At 44.7% G+C, this 12016-nt stretch overlaps 2 protein-coding genes across 7 annotated transcripts in view; both read left to right on the top strand.

Moving 5' to 3' along the window:
• The first annotated feature begins 238 nt into the window (after positions 1 to 238).
• On the top strand, positions 239 to 10057 carry GLE1 (GLE1 RNA export mediator). 2 transcript variants are annotated; one of them, XM_021551301.4, is made up of 16 exons: positions 239 to 404; positions 675 to 926; positions 1466 to 1585; positions 1749 to 1897; positions 2219 to 2279; positions 2552 to 2806; positions 3531 to 3759; positions 3898 to 4013; positions 4203 to 4272; positions 4598 to 4740; positions 5559 to 5749; positions 6193 to 6322; positions 6650 to 6754; positions 7695 to 7777; positions 7925 to 7988; positions 8675 to 10057. In XM_021551301.4, the coding sequence occupies exons 1-16, from the start codon at positions 309 to 311 to the stop codon at positions 8741 to 8743; spliced, it is 2133 nt and encodes a 710-aa protein (XP_021406976.2). In that variant the 5' UTR covers positions 239 to 308; the 3' UTR covers positions 8744 to 10057. The 2 variants fall into 2 exon arrangements, with proteins under 2 accessions (XP_021406976.2, XP_021406977.2); XM_021551302.4 differs by having other exon boundaries at positions 711 to 926.
• A 1216-nt stretch (positions 10058 to 11273) lies between these two features.
• The window catches only part of SPTAN1 (spectrin alpha, non-erythrocytic 1), a 45524-nt gene continuing 44781 nt past the window's right edge, over positions 11274 to 12016 (top strand). For 3 of the 5 annotated variants that reach the window (XM_085594117.1, XM_085594126.1, XM_085594131.1), the window contains exon 1: positions 11296 to 11435. The gene's annotated coding sequence lies outside the window, so the exon portion shown is untranslated. Of the gene's footprint in view, positions 11436 to 12016 lie in introns of all 5 variants that reach the window. The other 2 variants (XM_085594119.1, XM_085594127.1) reach the window with 1 other exon arrangement.

Here is a 12016-nt window from a genome sequence, read left to right on the forward strand (position 1 = left end):
ACGGCTGGAGCCTTCCCTCTGCTTCTGCGACAGGGGCTAAGCAGCACAAGGCGGCTCCGGGGAGCACGCACAGAATTAATGGGAAATGGGTGAAACCGCGGCCGTTTCCCGGCCCGCGAGCGCGCCGCTGCCGGGGGCGGGACTCGAACCCGCGGCGCCGGGCCGGGCCGCGCCTCTCCGGCAGGGGGCAGCCACCGCCCCTCCCGCCGGCGCGAGGCGAGCGCGGCCCGGAAGGGGCGGGGCGGGGCCGGGCCGGCCCTGAGGGAGCGCGGGGCCGGAGGGATTCCCTGGGCCGCTGCTGCAGCGCCATGGAGTCCTGGCAGCTCCGCTTCGACACCCTGGAGGCCCTGCGCCTCTCCAGCAAGGGCCGGCTGAGCTACTGCAGCCACTGGCAGGAGGATGAGGTGAGTGCGCTGGGAAACACCGACCGCTCGTCTCGGTGACACTCAGGGCTTGAAACACCCCCAGACCGGGTCCAGGCTCGGCAGCGCGGGGTCAGGGAGCGGGGCTGGTCCAGGGGGGTTCGGATGTCCTGCGGAAGTAGGATAGTCCGGAAAAAGTGTTGGAAAGACAGCGGAAAAAATGGGTTAAATGGGATACTGAGCTGCGATGGTAAAGCAGCTACTAACTGTGCGGATGTGCTCGTGGTGTGTTAATGTTTTATTGAAATTCAGGCTGTGCCGCACTCACGGAGAATGTTTTCTCTCAAGGCGGCCTTGGAGGGATGCGTGGCTCCCGTGGAGCTCTCCCCGTACTGCGGCTGGGTGCTGGACAGCCTCAGTGGGCAGGCAGCGCAGGAAGCCTCACCCTCCTCCACGCCCGAACAATCCACTCCGCTCCCAAAACGGGCATCAGCCGAGAAAATCCCGCCTGGCAGCCACCGGAGCTCTTCACCACCCTCATCTACAGAGCCCAGTGAGACCAAGGTAGCTTTCTGCTTATAATTCACATGTTTATGGAACAGCTGTGGTAAAAAAACCCAAAAAGTTCTAGCTTACTGTCGTAAATTGTCAGTTTAAGGCTGGCTTGTGCTCTGTAAATTTATGGAGAAAACATCCTTAGTTTGAATTTTTTTAGTATGAACAGCTGATGATAAAATCAGTATTAACAAGACTTTCATAGAAAAAAATGTTTCACAGTAGACCCAAAGCAAGCTCCATTGCTCACCATAAATGAGGAAAATAGTTGGAGCTCTGTTGTGTTATGGATTAACAGCACAGGATTTGTCCATTTGGAGGGATAAGGTCACAGAGGAGGGTCAGGGCTGTTGTAAAAGTCCATGAGTAACCACACTGGGTTCTCTGTAGTTTTGAGAGATATACATGTATTCTGACTCTGTTTTACGAGGCAGAAGGGTAGGAAGCTGGGCAAATAATAATTTAGGAGACTTGCTTTTTCTGTTTTCCTCCATGAGTTTCTGATCCCGTTCTAAGTTGCTAATTTTGCTTTTATGCTGACCATGCAGGAAAATGATCATCTTAGTCTCCTCAATCAAGAAGTTGTTCCAGCAGTTCTGTCATCTAAAGTTGCAAAAGTTGAAGGCTGCATTCGGATGTATGAAGAGATGCACAGGCTGAAAGCAAAGGTAAGAAAAAATGATTGAGGGGCTGTCTGTGAATCCCAGGAGAGCTCCACAGTCAGAGGTAACAGTGCAAGGACAGCAAGTTATAAATGTTGGGCAGTTTAGTTTGTGTTTTTTTCTGTCCATATTGTTCAGTGACTACCTTTGGTGCCCCTCTGTGATGCAGGAGAGGCTGAGACAGCGGCAGGAGGAGCAGGAGCAGATGGTGAGGGCAGCCTATGCCCAGGCCAGTGAGCAGCTGAAGCGCTTTGATGAACTGAGGGAACTGAAGCGGCATCAGGAATTCCAAGAGTTGCAAGAAGTAATGGAGAAGAGGTGAGATTACCTCTGGTATCACTAGAATTTTATAGCATTTAATCAAAGTGCAGATTAATTTCTGTTCCTGACAATTCTATGCTGGTTACTTGTGGTTGGAAATTTCACCTGCTCTTTGTCTTACATTAACTGTCCTGTTACAATTTAGCTGTCCCAGTAGATATCTGGCTATTGTTGAGGTTTCAGTGGTTAGGAAAAGACAACATTTGTGATAGCTAAAGTTCCTTTAGCTTGTTTTAAGAATAACTTCCTGTGTGTTGGTTTGTGTTTTGTCTCCTGAATGTCTTGAATACCATTTTTCTGTCTTTATGTGTGTTGTAGCTCAAAGGAGGCTCAGGGGCAGCAAGAGAAGTTGAAGGAAGAACACCGACATAGAGCAAAGGTGTGAGACTCTTAAGAATTGTCTTTCATAAAAGACCATGACTACTGGGTGGGAACTGGAAAGACCAATTGATTTATTTGTATTTTCATGACATTCTGAAATAAGGATGGCTTTTCTGGTGCTGTCCTGGGCACTGCTGCAGTGTGGAAATGCAGCAAAGGCACTTTGTGTCCTAGGAACAGGAAGGCCCTGTAAAGCTGGAGCCATCAGACTGGGAAAAAACTGTACAACTAGAGTTATTGAGTTATTTTATGACTCTTGTGTCTCCCCAGATATTGAACCTGAAATTGCGTGAGGCAGAGCAGCAGAGGCAGCGCCAGGAAGAGCTGGAACGTTTGCGCAAGGAAGAGGGCCAGGAGCGACTGCGTCGCCTTTATTCCATCCAGGAGGAGCTGCTGCAGCTGAACCAGCAGATTGATCCCAACTACAGGCACAAAGACTTGCCCAGAATTGATCTGTCTGCATACAGCAATCGTGGCAACCAGATCTGTGGACTGGTGTCAGGGCTCATCCGCACCACGAGCGAGGTACAGGCTCCGGATTTGTTAACTTGGGCCCTGTAGTTGTCTTCAAAGGCAGCTTGTCATGAAGCCCTCAAATAAGATATCACAGCAATGATTTTAGATATTCATCCTATAAAGCATCCCATTTCAAAGGGTAATTTTTTTCCCCTGGCACTTCAGCTGTTCTCATGAAAATGGCTTATCAAAATGCATGAGAACTTCTACACAGGAAAGATTCAAATTAAATTGCTGAAAACTCTTGGTGCTGTAAGGTTCCCTCTGTGACAGTGGATTGGTTAATGAATTGTTAAATACTGAACATCTTACGAATCTCCTCTCCTCATAAGCTTTTCTGCAGTAGCTGGCTTTCCTTGACATTTTTTCTTTCTAGGATGGGATACAAGTCTTGAAAGGTAAAGCACTAATAAGGCTAATCCTGTGTTCCAGTTCGTCACAGCTGGCTTTCCGCATAGGGAGCTGTCAAAGCTTTGCACTGGAGTTGTCTTGCACTTGTACAAGTGTACTCTTGATTTTTGTTGTCCCAGGATCTTAGGAGATTTAGTCATGGACTTGGATTATTTACAAATACTATAACCAATGTTATGTACAAATAAAGGAGATGGGGATAAAATACATAGTTAGCTTCCAGATTATCTGAAGTGCTTCAAAGGCTCCTTGCACTGGCAGCTGGCCCTCTGACACTGGAAGCAAAGGTTAAGGCTGTGTTACCTCTCATGTTTCTTGGCAGAAAGGGTTCCCAACTCAAGCAGATGTGGCCAGCACTGAACGAGCCCTGCAGGAGATGCGAGGGTTGATAGCCAGCATGCAGCAGGAAATCACTGCAGCTCTAGAAGAAAAGAAGAGGAAAGACGAAGAGGAAAAGAAACAAAAGCAGAAAGAGTTAGAGAAAAAAGAGCAGATGAACAGTCAGACTCCTGCCCCTGCACAGCAGTCAGGGGAAAAGCAGCAGAAGGAAGGTTGGTTAGGCTTTCTTAAAAAACTTTTTTATTCCTTTGACTTACAATTTTTTTAAAATGAGTTTTCTCACTAGAGGTTTAGGTCTTTCTTACTTATCTTTTTTTTTTTTTTTTTTTTTTTTTTTTTTTTAATTGCAGGACTTAAGGTTAAAACAGAAGAAAGTATCATGCAGTGGTACCAGCAGCTTCAGGATGCTGCTGAGCAATGTGTTGCTGCTTTCAGTGAAATTGGAAACTGCAAAAGCAACACTGAGGTATGAACAAATTATTAATACTGTTGAAGAGAAATTATCTTAATTTCTAGGGTAAACAGGATACTTTACATTTAAAATAAAAAAAACAAACTCTATTGTAGAAGCCGCTGTTACCACTCTTCTCATCCAAACTTTTATAGATATATACCTGTTAGGAAAAGATTTTAAAGTTGTTTGTTTGTTCTCCAGGTAAAGAAGATAAAAACCAACTTGCAGAAAGCAGCAACAATCCCTGTGAGCCAGATCTCTAGTATATCAGGTCAGGAAAACACCAAGAGCTCAATCCCACTGAAATTCCTTTTGCTTTAAAGTTTTTATGAGGGCACAAGCATATAAAGTGTTCCTGTAGCAGAAAGCTGATCTGCACACAGCCTATCTGTGCAGGCGGGTTTGCTTTTGTTTTGAAGGCCTGTTTCTTCACTCAGAAGCGTATTTCTTCATCAGGATTAAGTTTGGTTAAATAGATGGAGCAAAGGTGCCCTTTGGGTTGTGGGTCTGGTGTTGGTGAGCTTGATGGGGTCTGGGTAAGCCTTGTCTGCTGTTCCCTTATCTTCTGTCTCCATACATTCCTTATGTATTTGCAGGCTCTAAGCTGAGAGAGGTGTTTGACAAGATCAATAACCTGCTGTCTGGGAAGCCTGTTCAGACTGAAGGGCAAACGGTGTCCGTGACTCAGCATCCACAGGGGCTGGAGTTTGTTTGCTACAAACTTGCAGAGAAGTTTGTGGTGAGGAAATCTCTTGCTTTGGGGTGGCACAGGCAGCCAGTGCTCTAGGAGATGCTTTTGGGCACTGAACTATCTCTTCAGCTATGAAGAACAAAATCATTGGGTGTTCAGTTTGCCTGTATGAATGCAGTGAAAAAACTTAGTTTCTCTTTAACTTCCAACCCTTGTTTTATTTCTTCTGGGAGGAAAAATTCTTTTAAATTTCAGGCTTATGTCCTATATATTTTGAACTAGGTAGGTGCAGTGTTGTGGAAAATAGTCTGATAGTTAATTTATGGTATATGAAAAAACTGTATATAGGTCCAAACCTTGTATTTTGGCAGAATTTGGGTGACAAAAACCCCAACATAGAATATTAAAGAGGCAAACTTCAGTCCCTGCTTTCTTGTTAGCACCTCTCAAGAAATGAAGTTTAAGTTGTTTTTCGAAGTTGGCAGTATTTTTCTCTTGTCTTTATTTGCAAAATTTGGGCTCTTTGAAACTTTTCTTCCTGCAGGAACAAATGCATGCAAAAATCAGCATATGGAGTAAAACTGTGACTAATTTGTGAGCATTTGAAAGTGGTTCTTTGGGTTGAGAATATCTGTGCAGCCTGTGTTTGCTAATCCCATTTTTCTATCCTGAGCCACAGTTTATTGTCATCCTCTGTGGGAGCTGAGGATATGTGGCTTCATCAGCTTTTCTATCCTTGGTTCATAGCCATGGAAACGTTCAGATTCTTTAGTAAAGGCTAACTACAAAAATGAGTTTTTTTTTTTTTTTTTGCCTGAGAAATTACTTGAAGGAGTGGTGGCTGACTTTCCTTTTCTACCCTCCAGAAACATGGGGAAGGAGAAGTATCTTTTCACCATGATTCAGCTTTCCCAATTGCTGTGGTGCTCTCAGGAATCTGGGAATTACACCCTCGAGTCGGAGACATCTTTTTAGCTCATCTGCACAAAAAGTGCCCGTATTCTGTGCCGTTTTACCCTGCTTGGAAAGAAGGGACTTCTATGGAAGAGTATCAGAGGTAAATTTACTACTGGACTTATTCTGCATGAACCCTGCAAGGGTGAAGATTGTTTTGAGAGAACTCCACTTTCCCCCATCCCTAAGCACATAGGCATTGACTCTGGAGGTTCACTCACAAGTGTGTAAAAACCATCTTGTTCCAACCTCCTGCCATGGCAGGGACACCTTCCTCTAGACCAGGTTGCTCGGAGCCCCATCCAGCCTGTCCTTGAGCATTTTCTTGGACGGGGCAGCCACAGCTTCTCTGTGACCTGTTCCAATGCTTCGCCAAATGATGGAACATATGATCCAGAGGGTAATGATCAGCCTTTACAATAATTCTTGCATGTTTTTGGAGAATCCCTATTCTCAGTAGAGTTGACTTCAAGTAAGCTGAGAGCTGCAGGGACTCGAGGAAATGTGTTTTGCTGTACTAAAACTAGAATGTTTTCTCATGCTAAGGATGCTTGGATATGAAGTTCATGATTCTAAAGTGGAAGAACAAGATCATTTTCTTAAAAGGATGTCAGGAATGATTCGTCTCTATGCTGCCATCATTCAGCTCCGCTGGCCTTATGGAAACAAACAAGGGGTATGTGTGTGGCATTAAACTTAGAACCTTGTTACTATGCTAGGATTGTATTGTCTTGAGTGTATTGGAAGCTTGTTTTGTAGTTGAAGTGTGCTGAATTTCAACTAGCTCAGGATATATTTGGAGGAAAATGTTCATAACCATGATGAACAAAGCAATGCCAAGTAATTAATGGTGCGAACTTCTACTTCCTTTATGTTTTCACAATGATCAAGTTTTTTGTCAAATTTTATAAAGAAGAAAGTCAATCAGAAAACTGTCTGTTTTGATAATTGTGATTTACAAGTCATAAAGCAAGTGCTGAGTAGCTTCTTTGTTGCTTTGTAGGCACATCCTCATGGTCTGAGCTATGGATGGCGCTGGCTTGCGCAGATATTGAATCTGGAGCCTCTGGCAGATGTGACAGCTATGCTGCTTTTGGATTTCCTGGAAGTAAGTAGTGTGGATAACTGTTAGTAGTTAAATGTCACCAGCTTGCATCCCTTTTGGGTTCTGAAGGGATTGCTGAGGTGAGATTCACCGCAGGTTTTTCTAACTTGTTCTTGTTCCTTCAGAAAGGAACATGAATATTTCCACATTCTTGCAAATACAGCTTTGGAGCTGAATGCTTTCAAAACTGAAGTTTTTATAAACACAAATTCTGTTGTTGTATTTGATTCTGTATATTAAAAATAGCTGTATGGTCTTATATAAGGTATGTTCTAAGTACTTGGCAGTTTGTACTGAGCAAGGAGATCCTGTGGCTGCTCCAGCCAAATTAGTTGCTAAACAGGATAGATTATTCAGGCTGAAAAGATCAGAGCCTGATGGATATTAATCCTTTCTCCTAAGATAATAGGCCTGTGCTAAATAAGAGCCAATGTTAAAGGCTGAAGTCAGGGGACACAAACACTGTTGAACACCAGCAGCTCCTCTGTTCTTCAAATGCTTCTAAAGAACTGTAAAAGTACAGATGAGAAAGTGGGAGGTGAAATACCCCATGGGGGATTCTGTTAGGGATGGTGAAGTCAGAGGAACATTTGTCCTGTAAACTGTATGGAGAAAACTGATGAATCACTGCACACAGCAGTAATCACAGTGGGGAAATGACCACAGTGTGCCCCAGCAAGTGGTGGTAGGAATGAGAACTATTTTTGGAGGGAGACTGGGGTGAAATGAAGGATGTCAAGATTCATATAGCAGGAAAGAAGGTGATTGTGTTAGCAATAATAGCATTTAGAGGGTTTGCTTGTTTTAGTGTAGGTGTATTTCTTTAAATGTCTGAATAAAGCATAATGCTTTTATGATTGGTATGGAGCAGGTTCATTGCAGCTGTCATGCAAGTCTGAAACCCAATTCTGTAACCTGCACTTTGTGCCTTTCTGTATCACAGGTGTGTGGCAATGCTCTGATGAAGCAGTATGGGATTCAGTTCTGGAAAACAATGTTCTTTATCCAGAAATCCTATATCCCAAGGTATGATATCTGGGGTTGGGAATGTTGGTGTTCGCTCTGAAATGACTCATCCATGTTTTCCAATCCCTGCCATCCACCCCCACACCCACTTGTGAATCAAACCCGACTTTCTGAATAGACTTTGAAACATGCTGATTTTTTCTGCAGAATTGAAGCTGTGACCAGCTCTGGCCAGATGGGCTGTTTGTCACGTTTGAAGAATTTCGTGCAGGTAAAGCAGTTTTAGGGTTTTTTTTGTTAATTTAATTTTAAGATATTTTGGTTTGGGTTTTATTTTTTCCCATCACTGAATATATGCATCATTTGGGTAATGAGATTGGCACTGCTTGCCACCCACCAGACCTCTCTCTATGATCTAACCCATCTTTTGTAACTTTTCAATTACTAAATTACCTTAATGATAGTTATGATATCAAACATCTCGCAGCTTTCTTACCTCACACCTAATTTTTATCAATGAAAATGTATTTTGGTTATAAAGGAAGATCAGTGAGAGGGGATGTACAGGTTGAAGAGAATTCTGCTGAGTCATTTCTGTCACAGCTGTTTCTTATCAGTAGTTGCTTGTTTTTAGCACTTGTCCTGATTAAATACATGGGGAAGTGACAATTTGAACTGCTCTCTGTAGTGTTTGTTTAACATTGCATTCTGCATATTTCTTAATAAAGCTTGCAGAACTGTAAAATACTTGATTTTTTAAGTTTTTCTGTGAATGTTGACTTAGATGATATTAAAATATGACAGCTTTGAAGTTGTACTTTCATTTGATAATTAAACTGGCACATTTTATTAGCAATGCTTTGAATGTATAGTAAGAGCCATCACAATTCCTGAGAAAAGATGCCAAATTAAGATACATGTTTATTTATATTTATTATTTGTCTTTCTCTCCATTAGAAATGTCTACGTGCAGAGGAAATTCCATTACCAAAGGGCATTCTGACACCTTCCTTTTGGAGAACATAAATTAGTCAAGAAGATTGATTTGTTAGTCTTTGAAGCTAATCTTTGCATTAGATCTTTATATGTTTTTGTATAATAAATTACTGTAAGTTCAAGACTTTCCCTTCATATGTTTAATCATGTGGAAGATGCTTTAAATCCATTGTCCTGATTTCTGCAGAGATTAAGGACTCTTGGACTGAAAAATTGCACAGTGCTGTTTTGGCTCATGGAAGTGAAAATACCTCACAGCTTTATGAATTCTTAACAGCATAATCAATCTCAGAATTACTGCTAGAAATTTATTTTTGTATTCCTTACATCTTTTCTAATTCAACTGTAATTATGCTGATGGACTTGTTTGTCTCAACATCATCCAAAATCTGTGGTGAGGCTGGTGAAGGCTGATCAATACTGACACTTGTCTCCCTTGGATGTAACTTCACTACAAAAGGGAGGATTCTGGGTTGAAGGAGGTACTCTCACTGCTCCAAAAGGTTTGTGGGCCAAAGAAGAGCTCCTGTAACAATGAAAATTCTGTGGGTTTTTTTTTCCTATTGGAGAAGGGGCAGTTAAGAAAATCCATAGCTCCTTGATGAATAGAAGAGATGGGAAATCTGTTGGATTTACAGCGAGCTGTCCTTGAACTGTTTTGGTGGCCTCTAAGATGAGAAAATTAACTTCTGAGTTCTACAAGGTAGTTAATTATTCTGGCAATATACTGTTGCAAGTTGAGCATGGTTTTTTTTACCAAACTGGGGTTTGTTTTTCCTAGGGGCACCATGGTTTGAAGCTGTAGAACATGAAACTGAGGTTCTCATGTCAGAATATGAATTTGATTTTCTGTATAGTTCTTGAGATTGCTTAGAAGATGTTGTAACTTGTGCCTGTAAAACCCTTAACATTGTCTTTAAAATGGTCTAGTGCCTAAGTTAAATCTGTATTTGGTTTATGTATTTTGTAAACTGACTCTGGAATACTTTAAACTACTGTTGCCATGTGATTGTTCTGGGAAACTGGAAATATCCTCCTGGTCTCCTTTTTGCCAGATAACTCTGAAGCAATGCAACTTTTATTAGTATACTTGAAAATGTACAAGGTTTTTTGATACTGACGATGTTTTAATTATATATTGTATATTCATAATTATAGTGGAGATTCACTTGGCCAAGCCAGTAATTGGTCCTGTCTGTTAGAAACAATTGTCTCCCTGTGCCAAACCCAAGGAAGAATTTGTTGATGTACTTGTGAAATACAGTGCTACTTTTTTTGCTGACAGCTGCTTGGGGTTTCTAACATTTGTGGGGTAAATAAAAGTATATATTTTTTATAAAAAAACCAAGATCTCCCTTTCTGCCTCAGTAAAGAGAATCCACATGCCTACTATTTTAAAAATACTAATATGAATACTAAATGAATAATGTGTGTGCATCATAAGAATCAATATTTGTTTTTAGATGTAGCTTCAGGTTGTATCTGCTGCTTGAGCTGAATGTTTGACTTGTTTTTGTCATTTTAGCAGGTTTGGATGTTAGCCAGTTGGTGCTGTTAAGATGCAATGCAAATAAGGTCATATGCATATATCCCTGATGGTTTTGCATGTACATTTATATCAAATATGGCCAAGGAGAACATTGCAGACGTGGAAGTACTGCGCCTTCAGGATGAGATGCATCAAAGTTGGTGTGAGTCAGATTCCTGCTTGGAGACAGGAGTTCCAGGCAGTCCCAGGGATGCAGTGTCACCATAAGTGCCTGTGCTTCCAATTAAGTACTTCACTCAAATAAAGCGTTATTAATTCACACAGCCATCAAACCCACTCACCACTTTGAGCCAATAACATTCTTGCTGCCTTCCAGCCCTCTAATCATTTCAATTTTTTTAGAGTAGAATGTGTCTATTTTAAACATTGATTTAATGGTAAAGGCTCATTTTCCTTTGAATTTATGCATCAGCTTTTCAGAAATAGCTTTCCCTTGACAGGCGCTCGCTGCCTTTTGATGCTGTGTCCTTGTCAGGCTTCTGGGTGACACTGCACAGTGCTTCAAGCAGCCACTCTTACCTATGCATCTGGATATAAATTTTTTATATATATGTGTGTATTATACGTATATATAAACACATTTATATAACGTAAAACTAACGAAGCTGCTGCTTTAACCGTGGCTCGATGCTGCACTGGTGACCTGTCCCCATCACTGAGCCGCAGGACCTCGACTCTCATACCCAAACTGACCCTGACTCCGGAGAAGGGGGCGGAGACCCCTCTGCCGACCCCTGCAGGACTTTTTAATCGATTCCCCCTCTAATAATGTGATTTTTGTGGTGCCCGAGGCCGGTCCCTGCAGGGCACAAACGCCCCCCGCACCCGCTCCTCCGCTCGGCTCTTTCCGGAACCTCTCGTTCCTTTCCGGAGCCTCTCGGTGTGTTCCGAACGCCTCGCTGTCTCCGGAACCGCTCGGCTGTTTCCGGATTCGCTCGTCTCTCTCCGGATCGCCATCGGTCACCGGCGGAGCGCTGGTGGGCGTGGCCTCTCCGCGCTCCTTTCCCGATTCTTACCGAAGTTCTTCGTCTCTTTCCGCCGACCGGGCAGGGCCGCTCTGCGGCGCTGACGTCACCTCCGGCCGGGCTATAAAACGGCGCGTGCGGGCGGCGCGCGCGGTCCGTGGCGGAGGGCGCGGAGCCGGCGGGAGGTCCGTGCGCACCCACAGACCCGGTGAGGGGATGGGGCGGAGGGCGGGCGGGGGGCGCCGCGCGGCCTTCACCGCGCCCCGCTCGGGCTCTCCCAGCCCCGCACGCACAGCCGGGCACAGGTGTGCGGGTGAGCCGAGGGAGCCTGCGGCCGGCCCTGCCTCCGCGGGCGTCCCGGCCGCCGCTCGCTCTCGCCCTCCGCGGCTCCGCCGGGCGGGTCTTCGCCGCCGCAGAGCCGCGCCCGGGGTCTCCCCGCGGGCCTCGGGCGAGCGGAGCGGAGCGAAGGGCGGGGGCGCGGCGCGAGTGAAGGGCGGGCGGGCAGGGAGCGGCCGCAGCCGCCCTGAGCAGCGCGACCCGCGGCTGGAATCCCATTCAGCGCCCCGGGGAGGGACGGGCGGGCGGAAAACAACATCCCCGGCGGCTGACAGGGGATAAAAGAACATGCCCGCCCGGCCCTTCAGGGGTGCCACCCAGCTTTTCCCGGGGAGAATTCCCGGGGGATGGGAATCGCTGCACAGCAATGGCTCCCGCGGCTGCCCAGCCCTGTCCAAGGTCAGGAGATGCGGCGAGGAGGAGGAAGGAGCGATGGAGGGGCCGGGGCATGGG

Source organism: Lonchura striata, chromosome 17 (genome assembly GCF_050655825.1).
Source record: "Lonchura striata isolate lonStrDom1 chromosome 17, ASM5065582v1, whole genome shotgun sequence".
NCBI lineage: Eukaryota > Metazoa > Chordata > Aves > Passeriformes > Estrildidae > Lonchura > Lonchura striata.